The sequence below is a fragment of the Marmota monax genome, unplaced genomic scaffold (genome assembly GCF_021218885.2).
Source record: "Marmota monax isolate L192 unplaced genomic scaffold, Marmota_monax_Labrador192_F-V1.1 WCK01_AAM20220418_F8-fsc00098, whole genome shotgun sequence".
NCBI lineage: Eukaryota > Metazoa > Chordata > Mammalia > Rodentia > Sciuridae > Marmota > Marmota monax.
Genome location: NW_026694639.1, coordinates 1,719,269 through 1,740,349, shown reverse-complemented (window position 1 = coordinate 1,740,349; position 21,081 = coordinate 1,719,269). Strand labels below are relative to the sequence as shown.

The window sequence follows — 21,081 nt, the reverse complement described above, 5'->3', positions numbered from 1 at the left end:
ACTTAATATGTTGTACTTGTTTTTAGCATAATTGTTTTTCACAAATACTTGGTAGAGTACCTGCATTACTGTACACTAGGATATATCAGTAATGTAGTTGAAATTGTAGTCTGTTAACAATATTGGAAGATAGAACTCCTGTCCGTGATTGTTAATGATGTGTTCTTCCCTTGTTGGATCACAAGTAGAGAAATAAATTAGTTTCTGTAAGAATACCAATAATTTTTCATTTTCCCTTTCAAATTCCACCTTTTCCTAGTTCTGCATTCATTCTCTCTTTGGGAGAATACAAGTGTTTTTTTTTTTTTTTTTTTTAAGAGAGAGAGAGAGAATTTTTTTTTTAATATTTATTTTTTAGTTTTCGGCAGACACAACATCTTTGTTTGTATATGGTGCTGAGGATCGAACCCCGGCTGCACGCATGCCAGGCGAGCTCCCTACCGCTTGAGCCACACCCCCAGCCCAGAATACAAGTTCTTTTGTTTGAAGAATGACATCTTTAATAGAAGAATTTAAGATTGAATGTAATGAAAAATAATTACATTGTATCATATATTACATTCCAATTTTTGCTTTTGGATGTAGTCTCCATGTATATAATGGTTGTTTCTTGTCCTACTTAAGAATGATATAGGTTTAAAAATCATTTAAAGTTAAAAAAATTTAAACAGTGTTTGTTTTTTTATATGATATTTACTAAATACAGACATTTCCGTATTTTAAATACAGATATTACTTTTTTATTTATAAAAGCAGCTTAGATTTCTGTGACACTTTCATCATTTTGTTTTCAGTACTGTAGCACATGCCTCTGTGTGTGTGTGTGTGTGTGTGTGTGTATGCACATGTTGGATGTATTATCTTACATGTAGCCTTGGATTTGTTCTGTGATAGTATCTGATAATGACACTTTCATTCTATTTGAGAAAACGAATGTTGCCTAGGCAGATTCAACTAATTGAGGGGGAAAGAGAGTGGCATGTCTGTGTTTTAATTGATTAGAATGAACATTTTATATTTTTGAGTAATTTCATAATGAATTAAAATTTTAAGGAATTTTCCTTTCTAAGCAAAATAAGTTTTTATAACTTTTTAATATATCAATATGTTGGATGATGAACAGATTAAGTAACAGTGCAAGTTTGCATTTCTGAGTGGTGAAAGTAAGCCTGGAATCAAGATAGCTCTAATTTACCTCTTTTAATGAACATTTTATATTATAAAAATGAATTTTCCAATTATGTGCCTCTTATGCTAAGAGGTAACTCTTTGGAAAATTTTACCATGTCCTATTTGTGTGATGGAATGCAAAAATAGCTAAAAAATTTGAGTCAGAAGACCTGGGTTCTAGGAGATTTAGCATTCACGAATGTGATCTTGGGTAGGTCTTTTAATTTGTGTGATCCTCAGGTTTTTTCTTGTATAATACTTTGTTCCTCACCTTTCTGCTATATAATTTTGTTTTTAAGTTTAAATGCAGGCCATAAAGGACATTACTAGGTATTAATTTCAACTGTTACAAAAATAGCAGGATTACCAGTATAAAGAGGAATTGTACAGAAATAATTCCTTTATTAAAAATAGTATGAAAATTTTTTTTGTTAAAACCTATAATTTCATAATGTAACTATGTTGGGTTCATCTGTGGATGAAGATCTTTTCCAGATCAAAAATTACTTCAATAGCTGTCTTTCTCCTAGGAATTTAATTTTCCTGATACATGGACAAGATATTAACCAATTTTGAAGCCTGCTTAAAATTGGTTGGTTATTGTTACAGTCCTGTTGTCCAATCATGAGTATTGAGTGATGATTTAACTACACTTTAATCCCTCCTACTACTTTTTGGGAACTCAATTGTGGGACATTTCAGCATTAGCCTAAACAATAGTTTTGAATACATTAAGCTCTTCACAATTAGGGAGCAGTTTGGGGCATTGAATAATGTGAAGTGATGCAATTGAACCTGACAGCTTCAACAGTCGGCCTACTCACGGGACCTGAAAGTTGTTCACACTTGGTTTCATCTCTCATCACACGCTGGGTATTAAAGCCTTACTGGTGGTAGCTGACACAGAAATGGGCTCTGTTACCAGAATGTGTTTCATAGTATAAAGTTTGAATTGAGCTGGAGCATAGATGAAACTTTCCATTGGTTCTCTAATTCTGTGTAATGTTCATTCATATTTTTCCTGGAGATCTTTCTGGTCAAACATTGTGTTTGAAAATTCAGGAAATACATAAACTATATTTAAAAACATTTACTTTGTAGTATTGCTATATTATTATAGAACAGATTATAATATTACTGTATAATGAGACGTTTATACAGTCTACACTGTTATACCATGTTACTGAAAAATGGGTTTTAATTTTGGGAATTTGGTACAGTATCGAGATATGATTAGTAAATTATACTCTCTAATGTAATTAGTAGAAAAATAGAAACCATAATTACTTACAAAAATAATATTTAAATGAGTTAAAATATAAATGCTTTCTATGTTCCAGGCATTCTTCTAAGACGTGTTATATAGTCAGTTCATTTTAGAGCTTGTTTGAATCATTTGACTTTAATGTTTATTGACAGGTTAATTGTGTAGTTTTGAAAATGCGTGCTATAACCTTTCATTGTATGAAATTCCAAATGTGCTTCTAGCTGATATATTATAATACTTTCCAAAGTTGAAGTTTCCCATAGGTACTGTCCCTTCATATCTAATTTTTCTGGTTCATTTTTCCTAATTCTGCCTTTATCAACATAGGACAGGGAGAAATCTACGACAAACAATACCTACTTATAAGTCTTCACATAATTGAGCAAACATTGCTCTTTTCTCCAATCTGTATACAACTAACTCATTTATGATGAAACAAGTATCTAAGAGTTACTACTTTACAGCAAGAGCTCTTTATACACATCTCTGTGGACATAAGCAGACATTTGAAATATAAGAGGTAACTGATTGACAGGAGAAATTTCTACCTGAAATATAATTCTTATAATGTATGTTAGTCTACTTAGGAAATGCTAAATTTATTTGTTTTGAGTTTGAATACTGACTTCATAGAGACATGCATTTTTCCTAAACATTTAATAAGTTATTCTAAATTTGTTAAGGGTGTTTTAGGCACCTACACATATTTTGTTTAAAAATGATCTATATTTACCTCAATAATCATTCAGTTTAGTTTTCATCTACTGGTCTTTAGGTCCATCTTATAAAATAATTATTCTTTTAATGAGGTTTTTACTAGAGTGTTAGAATAAGATTTCAGGTTAAAGCAGAAGTTTATCATAGCAGTACTAACTTATTTTAAAATAAGTGAATAGAAAAGTTGTAAGAACAACACTGTGTGTGTGTGTGTGTGTGTGTGTGTGTGTGTATTAAAGCTAACCTTTACTTAGCTTCTCCTAGTGTTAATTATATGCTTGGAGTACCAATAGGTCCAAGGATAATATCTATCTACCATAGATATTTTTCCTTACCTGGGCAGGATAAAATTAAAATGTCATAAGGCAGGTACTTCCTTTCAAAAAGAATTTCTCATTGCGTGGGCTCTCTCTTATCCAGTTAGGAGGTCCACAGAACAGGGTAGAGGAGAGTGTGGCTGCAGAGTCACTAATCAAGACCTCTGGAAACCAAGCAGGAAGTAGGTCTGATTTTATTGCGTAGTTACCATGTACATATACTCAGGCAGTAGCTAAGCAGATTATAGGCAGTCACCAGTGCAGTTTCTGCTAACTATCCTTGCAGCGGCCAATCGAGGAGTGGGCCATGGAGCAAGCACAGGGACTGTAACACATGGCTTCACGCCCAGGGCTGTGCCTACAGGGTAAGTGGCCTGTGGCTTACACACCTAGCGCTCACATACCTAGCATGAGGGGAGTAGCCTGCCACTCCAGACGCCCTCAACGTATGCCATGTGTGCCGTACTCCATGCACTTGTCCCCACATCTGATCTTTATAGCAGATCTTCTGAAGCAGACCGATGGTACATTAGTAATTTACTTTCAGTGCACTTTTAAAAAGCCATGCCCAAAAGTATGTTGTAGAGAAGTATTTCCTTTATTCCTTGTTCCAGATTTCTTTTACAGAAAAGCTTTCAGTGTCCTTTGCTTCATAACCCTTGCTTCCCTAGGTTAATGTGAACTTCTTTCCATTCCCCTGAATCTTAATGTTTTCACTTTTTAGTGACAACAGAGATTCTTTAAGTTTACAGAATGCCAGATGCTGTGTGTATACTTTAATAAGTTGTTTTTCTTTACTCTCCCATGTATCCATTTTCTCTACTATGAGTTGTAAGATATTTTCATTAAGGTATGGGGCTGGAGGCACCAACAGAAAGAGTCATCAAAGTTTCCCAGCCCTAAATGTGCCACACATTGTTTTCAAAGTACTGTTATAGACATTAGTGGAGTCCTTTGCCTACCTTAAAATATTTATAACTTGAGCTTTCTGGCAGAAATTAATATAGACTGATTTAGATGTTTTAATATACCAAAACAAACTCTGGTAAAATTAATAATGTTTTTTTCTTTTACGAAAGATTCTTGTTTAGAAAAACATATATCAGTTACTTTTCAGTCATCTGATTGTTTTGGAAATTGGTAATTTAGGGTAGTATTCTCAGTTTATTACACTATTATTAATATCTTTTGCCAGCCGTCTTTTAAAAATAGACTTTTATATCCTAAAGATAGTTTACATTATTCTCTTTCTGTGATTGTCATTATGCAAATAGATTATGTTGCACTGCTTTCTGTTTTGATCTTAGTGGGCCTAATGGATGATAGGGAAACTAAAGATAATTTGGAATTTAGAATGAGAAAGTGCCACCCTGTGAAATTTGGAAGTTACTAAGGGTAGATATGAATCCTTTGGCAGAAGAAATCCTTCCTAGGAAAGAGTATATCTTTTTTTTTTTTTTAAATATTCTTTTAGTTGTAGATGGACACAATACCTCTATTTTATTTATTTGTTTTTATGTGGTGCTGAGGATGGAACCCAGTACCTCACAGTGCTCTGTCACTGAGCCACATCCCCAGCCCAAGAGTAGATCTTATTAAGAGACCAAGGCCTCTCATAGGACTGACCATTGGGACTAAAAAGGTATTCTACTTGGTAAATTATTTGTTGTAATTTAGCCAATAGATGACTGCATAAAAGGAGAGTCAGAACCCTAAGAATGTTTCCTTGCTTACAGGAGGTGTATGTTCTTTGAGGAACATCCCACCAGTACTGTAATATGCTCTTGTTCTTCCTCATATTCCTCTCTCTTCTCATGCTGTCAGCTGCCAACAGACTGTCTCAGGAAACTACTTTTTTTCCCTCTTCCTGATTAATTTTATATTTCTAATCTGTTATATGCTTAGTTGATTCTTTTATGAGAATTTTGTCTAAAATAAGTAAATTTGCCCTGTGCAAGGCATTGTAAGTATTAGGTATCTGAGACTTTAATAACCCATGAGACTGGTAACATCTGGCTTTTCTGATGGTTTGTTTGTATTTGTCTTGTTCTCAGTTATTTTATGAATAGCTGAAATTACCAGATAGTTGATTTTTGGAGAGAAAAAAGTCTTACAGTATCCCAATTTATAAATTGTGCATTTTATGTATCCTGTAATACTAAATGCATGGTAAATATCCAGTATGATCTTTAGGTTGAGGGTTTTTATTTATCTTTTATGAGGACTTTATAATATGAACATATTGACTCTGTATGCATATAGTTAATAAGAGGGAAAAATTAAATCCAAAAATGACAGGTTGAATTTACACATTAAAGTGTAAGCTATAAAATGTACCCTTTGAAATAGTGGAAAGCAGGACAGGGATCTGCATCATGAACTAATTCTGGAATTGTTAAGTACATTTTTTATGCTTACTAGGTTGGCTAAAGGCCAAGATTTAGTGTCAGATATGAGTCAATCCAGAAATAGTTTATTCTCTGTAGCATTTCCTTGTTACAACTATTATGTTCTCATAGTCTCTTGTGTGCTATTAATACTTGTCAGAATGTTTCACATCTTTTGTTCTGCTCTTATTTAGCTTCTTTGTTAGAAGTGTTTTAGTTCATTCAAGTTATTTTCAAGAGTTTTATTCTGAAATAACTTTGTAATGATTTCATTTTATAAAAGCCTAAGTTTGACTTCATTCATGGAAACAATAAGATATTTACTTAAAATTTGTGGTTCTGTTAAGTCTGAGAATAATAGTATTTTGTGTACAAGAATTTGCTTCCAAAATGCCATATTTTAAGTTTATAATATTCTTGGAAAGTGGGAAAGAGTATACACATCAAAGAAAGCATTTTTATTACATTGGATTACGCAATACTTTGGCCAGCCTCCTCAGCTTCATCTGTTTAAGGGTTCATTTTCGCTTGTTTGGCGCAAGTCCCAGTAGAGGCCTTCAGAATTGTGGTTAGCAACATGAATGAATTACAAACTTTGGACGAGCTCTTCAGTTAGTAGAGCTGGCTTCCTGCCAAAAAGACAGTGCCTTATAAGGGGTCAGGGCAAAGCTGTGATTCGTTGAGCCCTGCATTGTATAGAAAACATACTTGTGATGCCTGTTTGCTTTCTTTTAAAATAAAAACAAAACAAAACAGAAAAAGCAGCAGGCTTCCAAGTCTACCAAAATAGGAAGTAACAAAACAGTGTGCAGGTTTTACTAATGACAGAGTTAAGCAATGAAAATATGGCTCCTTGCTAAAATACTAGAAGTGGAAGTTGGACCCTTTGACCTTCTTAGCCAGCTTGTGATGTAAGTGGCTGAAGCATTTGTTAGGCATCTGTTGTCTCCCTACCTTATTTTATAAATGGTTTAATAAGATTAAATAATCAGTTGATTTCCCACATGTTTACCATACCACTGGGTTTTAGTGTTGACTAGGACATGTTGGAATGGTGAAACTGGAATGAAATTTCCTTTTCAGAAACTCAAAAACTTCTGCTCATATTCTGAAGTTGGAGAGAATAGTTACTAGAACTAGAAGGAGGAAAAACATTAAGATATTTTCAGATATAACTTATTTATCAATGTACTTCTTTTCATTTAGGCCAATACCCTATCTGGATCTTCTTCTCTTAGTCAGGCACCATCTCATATGTATGGCAATAGATTAAATCCAAATCCATCAATGGCAGCTCTCATAGCTCAGTCTGAAAGCAATCAAACAGGTAAGGCTTCAACAATTAAATTCTAAATTCTAATAATCTCTCCCACCCTCATTGGTTCATTTTCTTTGAAGAAGTTTGCAGGTGTGGTTAATAGAGGATTGATTGTTGTTGTTTTACCCAAAGAATCACAGTTGGAAGCAAATAGTATGCTGTGCTGCAAAAGTGATTTTTTTTTTTTTTAACTGTCTGAAATGTAAATGTTTAAGCAGAGCCATCAGCAGGCAGGAATGCAACAATGTCTCCTGTGACTTTTGTGATTGATGTGTTCAGTCCTCAGTTCTATGCAATGAAAGTAACATAACACTAGGCTTTTCTGTGAATAGCCTAAACCTTTATTTGCATAATTCATGAAATTGCATTACACAAACTTGTTTAAAAAAAAAAATCCTGTTAGAGAATTTCTGCAGTGTTTAGTAATCCTGTGAATTTTTACCAGTTGACGTTTTGTAGCTTTTGCCTCTTGTCCTGTTTTAATGAGCCACTGGATTTGCTTTGTTTCATTCCATCCTTAAGGATTTGTTGACATGTCCAAGTAGTCATGCCTGTTTGGGGGAAGGGAATAGGTTTAGCAGTTCACCAAGAATGGATCAGTCATGTCTTTACCCTTCAAGGGTCAGAGGTTACCTGACTCAGAATAAGGGGAGGACAACCTTGAAAGAGGCCAGTTAGGGTTATTTTATAAGGGGCTAACTGCAGGGAAAATGTGTTACCCTTCAAGCAGAGATACTCTGTTGTTACCTATGGAGTATTTAGAAGACTTAAAAATTATTTTCTTTTAAATATAGAATTCTGGATTTCTGCTTGTTTGTGTCAGTTTGTAAATTTCGTGTTATGTAATTTCATTCTTGGTATAAGGATTCATGTAACTTTAGCTTGGTAAAAGGTATGACTTGTCTTGGGATGCAAAGTGTTAAAAAATACAAAGCATAAAGATTTGCTGTGATAAGCATACAGATTATCTGTCCACAGCTGTGATTCATTACTTTAACCGTAGAAATTAAAAGTGGCTGAGGGGAGGGTTCTGCAAATTCAAACCACACTTCTGTGCTGTAAAACTGAAAGGAATGAAAGAACAGAACATAATCCATGGCCTTCTACACCCACAAAAACGTGTAGGGACAACGCTTTACACGCCACAGTTCAGCAGTTCTAAACTAGTAATATGCTAGATCTTTTCCTTTCATAGTACTGGAAAGGTAGTGGTAAAGGTTTAATGTGTGTTTTAGGAAAAATCAGGGCAAGAGCTTAAAACCTCTTATCTAGTGAAAGAGTCACTTTATCAGCTCTGAAATATTTACACTGCAGATCAAGATCTTGGAGACAATAGCCGAAGCCTAGTTGGCAGAGGAAGCTCACCCAGAGGAAGTCTCTCACCACGGTAAGCACTATTTACCTCTATTTACACTACCATGCATCTCTGCAAAGGAAACATTCCACATTCTGGAAACTTGTTATCTTCTATTAGTAGAGTGAGCATTTGTGAAGCCCTAAAAGCATTCTGTAGATAGGAAGCTTGTCTAGACAGTCAAGAAAAATGATTCTAAATTAAATTTGAATGTTAATTAAAACACATGATTAAGATTTCTGCACTAAAAGGAATATCTTAGGTTTCCAATTAGTTAGAACTCTATTGTTTTTATTACCTCTATATTTAGCTGCTGGTACTCCTCAGGCATTGATTTGGGTGACATAAAATAGTCCTAAGATCTCTCAAAGCTGCAAACTCAAGTCTTAAAACTTTGGGTTCCAGTTTTAACTCTGTAGTGGGCAGTACATTTATCCTTAGTTTGTAATTCCTTTTTTTGGGGGGGGCAAACAGAGTTCTTGTGGTAGGTTTCAGAAGTCCTTCTTATTCTTAAATTGTTTGAGGCAAAATATAGAAGATGTATTAAATGCTTTGAGAAATTCTCCTAGACACATGACAGCATTCAGGTACCATTTATTATTAATATGCAACTTATCAATAAATGTAACTTACAGAACTGTGTTTTTTTTCTGTTCTAAAATGAGAGAATGATAGTATGCAGCAGTGTATGTCAGTCTATAGAAGAGAATGGAACTTTAGTGTCATGCATGTCTTCACTTTATTTTACTTTTTCAGCTTCTGCACCTTCTTCTAGTTTGTTTTTTTATTTTACAAACTCTGCTTCAAACATTAGATTGAATGAAAATGGAGAACAGGAGGAGAAAAGCTCAGGCCAGGCCAGGGTCTTTTCTTCATGTCTGGGAGTAATTCTATTTAAAATTGAAATTTTGTTCAATCTCTAGTAAAAAATTTTATAAAGTGACAAATGATGAGTATTAATGTTGCCAATATAGTTGGGTAATGTGTAAAGGAACATCTTTATCAGTATAGACATTAGTCAAACAACCCTGTTTCCTAATGGTACATCTAGTAGTGCTTTTCCCTCATCCTGATTGAACTCTGCAGAAAATTAAATATTCTTTCTTTAGAAACCAGAAATATGAAATATACAATGAAAAAAATTACCTCACTGATTTATAAGTATTTCTATACTTTTCAAAGAAGAAAGTTAGTGGATTTTTGCTCATATGTTTTAGTGGAGGAAATATTCTTTATCCCCCTTTTAAACTTAAAATTTCACACAAGTTACCCAGAATTATTCAGAATCCCTTAGTGTTCCTTACTTTGGTGTTTTTAATCTTCATTTTTTATGGAACGTAACATAATAAATGGTACTAATTTACTTTTAGCATGTATTTCCAACTTTGTATTACTTTTTGGGCTGTGGTTGTGACTCAGTAGAGCACTTGCCTAGCACATGTGAGGTACTGCATTCAATCCGCAGCACCACATAAGTAAATAAATAAAGATATTGTGTCCATCTACAGCTAAAAATATTAAAAAAAAAAAAAAGCCTGAGCCACGTGATCCCAGCTATTTAGTAGGCTGAGGTAGGAGGATCGTGAGTTTGAGGCCAGCTTGGGCAATTTTAGGAGACCCTCTGTCTTAAAATTTAGAAAAAGTTCCCAGTGGGTGGTGGCTAGGAATGTAATTCCTTGGTTTAGTCCGCAGTATAGTGATGAGGTGTGTGTGTGGGTGTGTGTGTGAATCATCCTGAAATGTAAAACCTAGACTATCATTATCCTGGCATAATGTGGTATTTGGAGAGGGATGGCCAACTGTATTTAGCACATGATGTTTGCATGTGAAATAGAAAGCTTTATTTGTTGAACTTCTTATTTTAAGATATTTTTGTAGAGAAGCATATTAAAACTATGGCAAGAACCTTAGTGAAATGTTAGAAGACCTGAATTAATGTGACTAATGGACAAGTAGTATGTCTTCGGACAAGTTGTCAAAGCCCCATTTTGTTTCCTTATTTGAGAATGGAGCCAAAACCCCAGGTTTTTATTTCTCACCAGGTTGATGTGAAAATCAAGAGTTAATTATATAGAAACACATTGAAAACTTTAAGACTCTTTACTGATGTATTGTGGTAGAATGAAGTTTGGCCACATTTTAATTCAAAACATAATGTGGACAAGAGAACATTGCATGTTTATCTTAATACAAATAGTATTTGTCTTAGATTAAGTGATTATCATTTGAAGTAGAGATTTAAAAGACTTTTAAAATATTTGTACAATGGAATTAATTGTTTAGGGCTGGCCAAGCACAGTGGCAACATGCCTGTAATCCCAGTGACTCTGGAGGCTGAGGCAGGAGAACTTCAAGTTTGAGACCAGCCTCAGCAATTTAGTGAGGTCCTAAGCGACTTAGTGAGTTCGTACGTACGTATGTGTGTATATATATATATATTTACATATATATTTATATATTTACATACATATATATATTTACATATATATATGTACGTACGTCCGTATGTTTTTTTGTGTGTGTATGGCGTAATGTTCCTTCGTACTGAAAATTCTTCAAAATAAGTGACTTTGAATTTATATCAGAATTGCTGAAATTTCCTTTTCACTGATTTATTTTTTTAAGTTGTTGATGAACCTTTATTTTATTCATTTTATTTCTATGCGGTGCTGAGAATCAAATCCAGTGCCTTACACATGTGAGGCAAGCGCTCTACCGCTGAGCCACAACCCTGGCCCTTTTTCTGATTTTATAACAAAAAATTTTTTAGCTGTAGGTGAACACAATACCTTTATTTTATTTTTATGTAGTGCTAAGGATCGAGCCCAGTGCCTCACGCTAGGGGAGCACTCTGCCACTGAGCCACAACCCTAGCCCTTCTTTTCACTGATTTTTGAGATTTTATTAGTTATAAATTTATTAGTTATTGAGATTTTATTAGTTATAAATTTAAATATTTATAATTGTATGGCCTTACTCTTTTATCATGTATATTAAGGCAGAATGGTGGAACTCTTTACTCTTTACAGTTTTTCTTATCTTTTCCTTGTTTGTATTCTAAGCGATGAAAAGTTCTTTTACAGTTTTTTTCAGAGATTATTGGTGGTATGTTTGTATTTTTTAGTTACCTAGTATGGTGAGCTATTTCCTTGATTTCATAATTTGAGGAGGAAAAATAATAATTACTCAATTTTAGGGTAGATTATGGTTTTATAAATGCAGGAATCTGATACTCTGGCACAGGTAACCTTGTAACAGACAAACTTGTACAGAGAAAGGGGGTCAACATAAGGTAAGAAACTTAATGTACTCATCTTAAAAGCATTGCCCTTCTTTTTAACTTGAGATTTAATGTTTTCAACAGATCCCCTGTAAGCAACTTACAGATTCGCTATGACCAACCAGGAAACAGCAGTTTGGAAAATCTTCCTCCAGTAGCAGCCAGTATAGAACAGCTTTTGGAGAGGCAGTGGAGTGAAGGACAACAGTTTTTATTAGAACAGGGGACTCCTAGTGACAGTAAGTACTGATTTTCTTGTCTCTAAATAAAGATGAATGGATGGATGAACGGATAGACAAATGGATCCGGAAGCCACTTTTTTTAGTCCAAAATAATAATGAAATTAGTCAGAAAGTATAATGTATTAGTTTAATAGAGATTCGACTGCTTTAACTTGAATCCTGCCTTCATCTGCTATTAACAAATTTAGAATTTGGAGTAAGAGCATACCTATATCTTAGGGTTGTTTTGAAGACATGAAAAATGCAAAGAACACTACCTGCCATGCATGAGAACTTTCTTTTATCTGGTTACTATTTATAATTATTATAACATTAATGCTTTATTTCTCCATCACATTTTGTCCTTACCAGTTTACAAAAATAAATGAGCTCTATCTTCTCTAAGCTTAGTTGTTGGACAAAAGTTTTCTCACTTCTGGATAATTTCTTAAAAAAAAAAAAAAAAAACCCTGAATATAGTAAAAAAAAAAAAAAAAGGCCCTCTACCTTCTTAATTTAACAATGTAAAAGAATCATAATTACCAAATTTTGTGTGTATATGTAAATATATACACAATTAGGATATATTATATATAGAGTTTACATTATGTTTATCATATATTTATTAAATTATTGAAACAAAACTTTTATTGCTAGTGAGCCAGGGACCATAAATTGGCATTTTTATGAATGATCTCTGACCAAAAAACGCTAAGTGTAAGGAAATTCATGCCAGGATAATCCTTTAAACCCGATAGCTGGAGGACAGGTTTAGCTTAGTCTTATTGCATCTGATTTGGGCACACTAAGGGTTTCTTTGTGGCATCTTGAAGAGGAGGGATAAAAGTTAAATCCTTGGGAAATGACCACATGTGTCCTTACCAGTAGAGTTGTGTCCTTTGAAGGACCTGAGGTCATGTTAAACAAACACAACTCTTAAATACATGGAGTTTTTAAAGTGTCCATCACCATAGCCTAACAGCAAGGCTCTGTGTTGTCAGTTGGGATGTCTGAGGCTTGGATGAAATTAACAATGTATCTGAGATGATGGGGCAGAAAGAAAGCCAGTTTCCAGAAGATGCACCTTTGTCTGGGAGGACAGAGGTGGCAGGGGTGCACATACAGCGCTCCCTGCTGGGGGATGTTTGTAGCAACATGCTGAGAGCAGCTGGGTATTGGAGGCTTCCTGCCAGGCATCTGGTGGTGTGCTTAGTAATCCCCCCACTCCAGCCCCCTACTCCCCGCCCCCGTACCCCCACCTCCCTCTGCCACACACCCTCCTCCATGCTGGGAATTGAACCTAGGGCCTTGTGTAGCTAAGCAAGGATTCTAACACTGAGTTATTGCCCCCAGCCTAGCATGCTTAGCTTAAATTGAGCAACGAGTAAAAGGTTCCTATTGTGAATAGGACTTCAATGAAATGTTATGGCAGGCACTTTGAAGTTTTAATTAAGCTTTTTATTTTGAGGAAAATAAACTTATCATTTTTTTCTTTGAGACTGGAAATAACCTGAACCCAAGGAGTTTTTGGTATGTGGCAACAGTGTTTCTAGATGGCACATCTAGGAACAATCTCCTTATGTACATACAGATAAAAATGACATTTATTATCTGTATAAACTTAAAATTAAGCCTTGTTTAGAAATATTGTACAGGACTTTTATATTTTTAACTTATTTTAAAGTTATCGACACTGTGTCCGTGAAAGACTTATTCCTGGGTATGAACGTGTCTCCATTAAAAACCATCCAAATGTTTGCTAGTTTTAGGAATGCTGAAGTCATTACATCAACTTCAAGTTGAAAATCGAAGATTAGAGGAACAGATTAAAAACTTAACTGCCAAAAAGGAACGTCTTCAGTTATTGAACGCACAACTTTCAGTGCCTTTTCCGACAATAACAACAAATCCTAGTCCATCTCATCAGATACATGCGTTTTCAGCACAGACTGGTGAGTATGAAAACATTTATTTTGTATATGAGGAAAATGGGATAGACTTCTAATGTCAGTTGTATAATAAATAGGTGATAATTGCTCACTAGTTCATATGAAGATGTAGAGAAGGAATGATGGGATATTTTTGAAGGGCATAGAGAATCCTATTAAGTGATTGACTTGATTTGCTCTCCCTATTTTTTTTCCCTCCGCAATACTGAAAATTGAACCCTGGGGCATTCAACCACTGAGCTTATACCCGTAGGCCTTTTTATTTATTTTGAGATAGGTCTTACTGAGGTTGGCCTTGAACTTGTGATCCTTCTGCCTCAGCTGCCTGAGTTTCTTGGATTATAGGCATGTGCCACCATCTCTGATGACTGGCTACTTTGACTTCTCAATACATAGTTTGATGATATTTGTTTAAATGTGTAATGATCTCATTAGTGATTTAAAGCTATGGTGTTCAGTAGAGATACAGTTTTGGTTTTTTGATTTTTTCATTCAAACTGATTTTAGAAATAGTAAGATTTAATAATATTCAAGTATTATTAGTATGGACTTCAGCATAAGCTTTTACATAAACCTATAGTCTTACACATAGTATGATTTAGCAGGGTAAATAAATGTAATGTTTTGTTTTGTTTTGTCTTTTATTATTCTAGCTCCTACTACTGATTCCTTGAACAGCAGTAAGAGTCCTCATATAGGAAACAGCTTTTTACCTGATAATTCTCTTCCTGTATTAAATCAGGTAATTTTTGTGTGGTTATAATAATTTGTATGTTTTACTTATAAGCAGTAGTCTATAACATTAAATGGCTTAAAATTATTTTAAACAGCTTTACTGTGCTCTTTACAACTTAATTTTTATTTTTCTTCCATTAGGACTTAACCTCCAGTGGACAAAGCACCAGCAGTTCATCGGCTCTTTCTACTCCTCCTCCTGCTGGGCAGAGTCCAGCTCAACAAGGCTCAGGAGTTAGTGGAGTTCAGCAGGTCAATGGTGTGACAGTAGGGACACTAGCTAGTGGGATGCAGACTGTGACATCCACCATTCCTGCTGTGTCTGCAGTGGGTGGAATAATTGGCGCTTTGCCAGGGAGCCAACTGGCAATTAATGGCATCGTAGGAGCTTTAAATGGGGTCATTCAGACCCCTGTGACAATATCCCAGAACCCTACCCCCCTGACCCACACAACTGTACCACCTAATGCAACACATCCTATGCCAGCTACACTGACTAACAGGTAAGAAACTTAAATATTTTTTGGGTTTTTAGTACAAGATAGTACTAGTGTTATCCATGCTTTAGGTTGGGACTTGTAATGTGTTTCTTGTAGATGTACTGTCAGTCAGTCTACCAGAAATTTAAAACCAAGTATATAATATGTAGAATATATTTCTTTTTGAAACTTATGTAATTCCAATTAAAATTAAATCAGTGTCCATAACAAAGTATTGTCTGTTGAAAATTTCAGTTTTGATCTGTGATGTCTGTTTTTAAATGATAATTTTCCTCATTCCCCTGTATATTGTATTCATGCGTATCATAAGCTCTGAAGAAGAGTAATAGTATAGTGGTTATCACTACTGATACTGGTTTCTTAACTTTCTATTCAAAGTGTTGAATTTGACAAAATAAAATATTTTAATATAAGATTAAGGGCAGATATTTATCTTGCATTTCCAGGAAGCAAGTTTCACTATTTCCATTGTATTAGAGTTTCACTTGAATATTTGTTCAAAATAAGGGTAATAAAGCCATGTTTTTATTAAACATATTTTGAGAGAGTAATTTTGAATGATTTGCAGTGGGTACTAGTAAGCTATTTCTTTTGGCTTTTTTTTTTTATTCCCCCCTCCTTTTCCCCCAACTGATGCTTAATTTTATTGGCCACTGGGACCATTAAAAAAAAAGGATATATTAAGGTCTGGGGATGTGGCTCAGTGGTAGAGTGCTTGCCTAGCATGTACAATTTGATCTCCAGCACTGCCCCCCCTCAAAAGGCTAGGTTTAAATAATGACAGATTCTGTCTTTGTTTTAAGTATGTATTACTTAGTGTGGGTTAATCTATATTTGAATAATCAAAGATGTTACATGTGCTTTGTTATAAACACATGTAAATTTCTGTTCCATAAAACAAATTTGTGCCTGTTTGGTTCATAATAAAAATAGAAACAAACACTTCTTGGCAATGTGAATTCTTGTTTAGCTGTATATAGAAAGAGAAGAAATAATTTGTACATAATTATTTTTTAAAAAATGTTATGGTTAAAAATTTGTTAACTTTTCAATCAAATACTTAATAAGTTATCTTTCATTTTACATTTTAAAAAAGACTTTAGAAGTGTGTAGCAAGTAAGAATTTTAATCATTTTTCAGTGCCTCAGGACTAGGATTACTTTCTGACCAGCAAAGACAAATACTAATTCATCAACAGCAATTTCAGCAGTTGTTAAATTCTCAACAGCTCACACCAGTAAGTTCTTTTGATAACATTTGATTTTTATTAGAGCAAGTGTTCTAAACTGTAATAGGAGTTACAATAATTTAAGGTAGGTATTGATTATTCTCTTGTGAAATAACATTATCGAAAGCATAATCCAAAAAATTTGCCCACCATTTGGTATAATTGGTGTACCTGGGGTGATATTACATTCAGCCATTAATCTACAAATATTAGAACATGTATCATAGGCCAGGCTCAGTGGCACACACCCAACAACTCAGAAAGCTGAGGCAGGAGGATCACAGGTTCAAGGGCAAAGTCAGCATCTTAGTGAGATCCTATCTCAAAACTTTAAAATTAAGATTGAAAAGGGCTGGGAATGTAGCTGAGTGGCAAGGCCCCTCTGGGTTCAGTCTCTATTAATAGTCACTGTTATAGGCTGTTGTGATATAATGGTGCATTAAGACATGGGAATAAGAAAGATAGTAAAATGAATCGGGCATAACTTTCCTATGTTCACATATGAATACATGACCAGCATATGTATCATGTACAACTAAAATAATGGGAAGTGTTACACTCCATGTATGTATAATATGTCAAAATGCACCCTGCAGTCATGTATATCTGAAAAGAACAATTTTTTAATATATTTTTTTTAGTTGTAGTTGAACACAATACCTTTATTTTATTTATTTATTTTTATGTGGTGCTGAGGACCGAACCCAGAGCCTTGCACATGCTAGGTGAACACTCTACTGCTGAGCCACAACCCCAGCCCCTGAAAATAAAGAAATTTTAAAAAGAATTAAAAAAAAAATTTAAAAAATTTAAAAAAATTTTTAAAAGTCTGTTTTCATGGAGCTTCATTTTGATAAGGGAGAGAGACAGTAAATATGTGCTTTTTCATAGTGACAGATACTGAGAAGAAAAAAGCAGAATGAGGGGATAGAGAATAATGAGATGGGGTCTTGTTATTTTATTTACTTATGTAGGGCCTCACTCATGCTAGGCAAGCTACAACTCTGGCCCCACTAAGGACCTTTTTAGATAGGATGCTGCAGCTTCTATGGGGAGGGGGTGTTAATGATTTTTGAGCAAAGACCTGCATAAAAGTTGAAGAGAATGCCTTTTTTACTTTGGGGAAAGAGAAGGTGTGTTCAAGGCAGAAGCAGTTGTAAAGACCTGGCATGTGTTAGGTTCTGGAAGACTAGAAGGCAGGCCGCAAGAGAACAGTTGAGAGGTAAGGGAGGTACTGTCTAGAAATCACATGTTGCCTTGTTTGGCTGTGGCAGGAAGTTCATATTTTGTTTGAAGTATAATAGAAAGACACTGGTCGTATGTTTTGTTTTATTTTGTTTGAGGGAGTGGGTTACTGGAGATTGAACCCAGGGCCTTGAACGTGCTATGCTAGTCAGTTCCTAGCCCTTTTAAAAATTTATTTCGAGACAGGATCTTGATAAGTTGCCCATGCTGACACCAAAATAGCAGGCCTTCTGCCTCCCAAGCAGCCAAGATTACAAGCATGTGCCGCCATCATGCCTGGCCTTTGTACTTTGGGAATGTTCATGTATACATAAAGTGGAGAGTAGAGTATACTGAAACCCCACGTACCCATCGTTCTGTCACTTGGCTTTAATAATTATCCTAGTTTTGTCATCTTTTTAGGTACCGGGGATTGAACTCAGGGGCACCACTGCCACTGAGCCATGTCCCTAGCCCTGTTTTGGCCCTTATTAGAGACAGGGTCTCACTGAGTTGCTTAGCGCCTTGCTGTTGCTGAGGCTGGCTTTGAACTAGTGATACTCCTGCCTCAGCCTCCTGAGCCACTGGGATTACAGGCATAAGCCACCGCACAGGGCCCCCAGTTTTGTCTATCTTGTTTTGTCTAACTCCAGTTTTTTGAGGGTTATTTTAAAAATCAACGAGAGGGTTTTGAACCCAATAATGATGTGATATTTATTTACATAGTACTGAAGATTGAATCCAGGGGCACTTTACCACTGAGCCATATCTCCAGTCCTTTTTATTTTTTATTTTGAAACAAGATCTCACTAAGTTGCTTAGGATCTTGCTAAATTGCTGAATCTGGCCTCAAACTTGCAATCCTCTTGTCTCAGCCTCCAACTTACTGGGCTTACAAGCATGAGCCACCACTGCACCCAGCACTCAAAAGACTTTTTTAACTGAAAAAAATTAGAGAAAATAGGCAGCAAAAGAAAAAAAGACATAGCATAAGGGTCTGTTTTTGTTAATTTTGAATATTACAGTTGTATATGTTGAAAGGAAATTTCCTGGTGTAGGAGAGGAAGGGTTCTAGCAGAGCAGCAGGGTTGTTAAGGAAGAGGAGATAAAGCAGCTCACTGGAATGCCAGGGCAGAAAGCGCTGCCATTAGTCATTTATGATAAGAAGCTGAGGAAATTAATGCTTTTAATGTTTCTGATTTTTTTTTTTTTTCTCTGTTGTGCTGGGGATCAAACCCAGGGCCTCACACACATGCAAACAGGCCCTTTACCACTGAGCTACACTCCCAGCCCATTATGTTTCTGGGCTTTTGTGATTCTGATGATTGATCCCTGGAGTGCTGTATCACTGAGCTACACCCCCAACCCTTTTATTTTCTTTTAATTTTTGAGACAGGGTCTCATTAAGTTGCCCAGGCTGGCCTCAAGCTTATGATCCATCTATCTCAGCCTTGAGTTGGTGGGATTACAGGTGTGCACCACTGCACCTGGCTGCTGATTTTCTTAACTAGAAGTAAAGTTTCTGGACCAGTGAATGAGATAGATAGGGGTATATCTTATAGAGGAAAGAAAAAGCTGAGAAATATGTATCTTGGAGAAGGGTGAAAGACTTGACAAAGTCATACATGGAGCTGTGAGGCTCAAGTGCAAGGGCAGTACTGGCTCTCTCTGTTCATCATTATAAAGTCAGATCCAACTGACAAGCTGTATGATTTTTCTCCAGCCCCATTTCTGTAGCACACTTCATTTAGTTGTGCTATTTGGAGAATGCATTAATTAATTAATTAATATGGGGTGCCAGCCATGCAGACTTTGTCTGTAGTTTCTTTTGAAAATACGTACTCTTCTAGGACTAGGGTTGTTGCTCAGTGGTAGAGCTCTTGCCTAGCAAGAGGCCCTGGGATCCATTCTCAGCACCACATATAAATAAATGAATAAAATAAAGATCCATCAACATCTAAAAAAATATTTAAAAAAGAAAATATGTACTCTCTTGCTTTAGTAAAAATATGTATGGCAAAGACTTGTTTTGACCGAATCAAAACTGACATTGTTTTACATTGTGTAAAAATAGTTTTTTTATATCTAAGGTCTGGGGTTGTGGCACAGTGGTAGAGCACTTGCCTAGTATGCACGAGGCTTGCCTAGTTCGTGGGTTCGATCCTCAGCACCACCTAAAATTAAATAAATAAATAAAATAAAGGTAGTCTGTCCATCTACAACTAAAAAAAAATGTTTTAAATAGATTACATCTAAATTGTTTATACTGAAGCTGGGCATAGTGGCTCAGGAGCCTGAGACAGGAGGATCATGAGTTCAAAACTAGCTTCAACTACTGAGTGAGATCCTGTCTCAAAATTTAAAAGGGGGGCAGCACCTGGGAAATGTAGCTCAATGATAAAAGTGCCTTTTTTGTTAAATCTTCAGAACCACCCCCCCAACCCCTTGGGAAAAAAAAAACAAAATCCACATTTATACTAAAATGTGATGTTATTTTCTTACCTCTTGTCTTATCTTAGTAGGAAATACTAAAACTCAGTTTATTTGGGCCTCTTTCTGTTAAGTTTTTAAATAATAATAGCGTGTTTAGACTTCTCATTTCTAAACCATGGTTAATGAAATTTCAGTACAAATTATTGGCTCAGACCATAAAGACAGAGGGGTTTAAATGCTCTCTTTTTCTTCATTAGCCAAGTTGACAGGTAAAGCTTGTTCCTTTGTGGGCAGACTTTATGTAGGTAAAATTTTTGTTACAGGCACATGCAACTCCAATTTAAAAGTAACTCTTGCTTGACCCACTTCTCGAACCAGGACAGCACTGTTTCTTATCTCCTCCCAGGAGACATTCACTTTGTGAAGCCTAATGATCAGTCCTCGTTCTTCGTTTTACCTGATCTGGCAATAGCATTGGACAGAGTTGATCACTTTTCTTGCTCTTCGAAACATGTTCTTCCCACGATTTCCATGATTCCTCATTATCTTGCTTTTCTTCCTACCTAACCAGTTCTTCCTTTTTTGCCTGATTTCTTGGGGTTCCCCTCTTCTCTTTAGCGTCTCACTTTCAGTACCCTAGAATTCAGTGAGCGCCTCCAGTCACATTATGTTTACTAAATTATGTTTACTGTGTAATCTTCATCCCAGGCCTGTCTTTGGAATTTCATATTTCTGGATCCAACTGCTTTACTCAGTATCTCCACTTGCAAATCCTTTACTTTTGGGGGAGGCGCTAGGAATTGAATTTAGGGTTACTGAACCACTGACCCCGATAGGGTCTCTAAATAAAAGTTGCTTAGCACCTTGCCATTGCTGAGGCTGGTTTTGAACTTGAGATCCTTCTGTCTCAGCCTCCTTAGCAGCTGGGATTATAGGCATGTGCCACTGCACCTCGCTTCAACTTGCAAATCTTAAAAGATA

General features: G+C 35.5%; 1 protein-coding gene across 15 annotated transcripts in view; it reads left to right on the top strand.

Annotated features, from left to right (window-relative positions):
- Mllt10 (MLLT10 histone lysine methyltransferase DOT1L cofactor) overlaps positions 1-21,081 on the top strand; it is a 193,926-nt gene that overhangs the window by 167,680 nt on the left and 5,165 nt on the right. For 14 of the 15 annotated variants that reach the window (XR_009224754.1, XM_058572285.1, XM_058572290.1 and 11 more), the window contains 7 exons: positions 7,065-7,185; positions 8,491-8,563; positions 11,895-12,049; positions 13,795-13,983; positions 14,634-14,722; positions 14,857-15,218; positions 16,356-16,452. Coding sequence is in view for 14 of the 15 variants with exons in the window: in XM_058572285.1 (XP_058428268.1) it covers positions 7,065-7,185; positions 8,491-8,563; positions 11,895-12,049; positions 13,795-13,983; positions 14,634-14,722; positions 14,857-15,218; positions 16,356-16,452 (1,086 nt within the window). In the remaining variant the exon portion in view is untranslated. The remainder of the gene's footprint in view (positions 1-7,064; positions 7,186-8,490; positions 8,564-11,894; positions 12,050-13,794; positions 13,984-14,633; positions 14,723-14,856; positions 15,219-16,355; positions 16,453-21,081) is intronic. The other variant, XM_058572288.1, reaches the window with a different exon arrangement.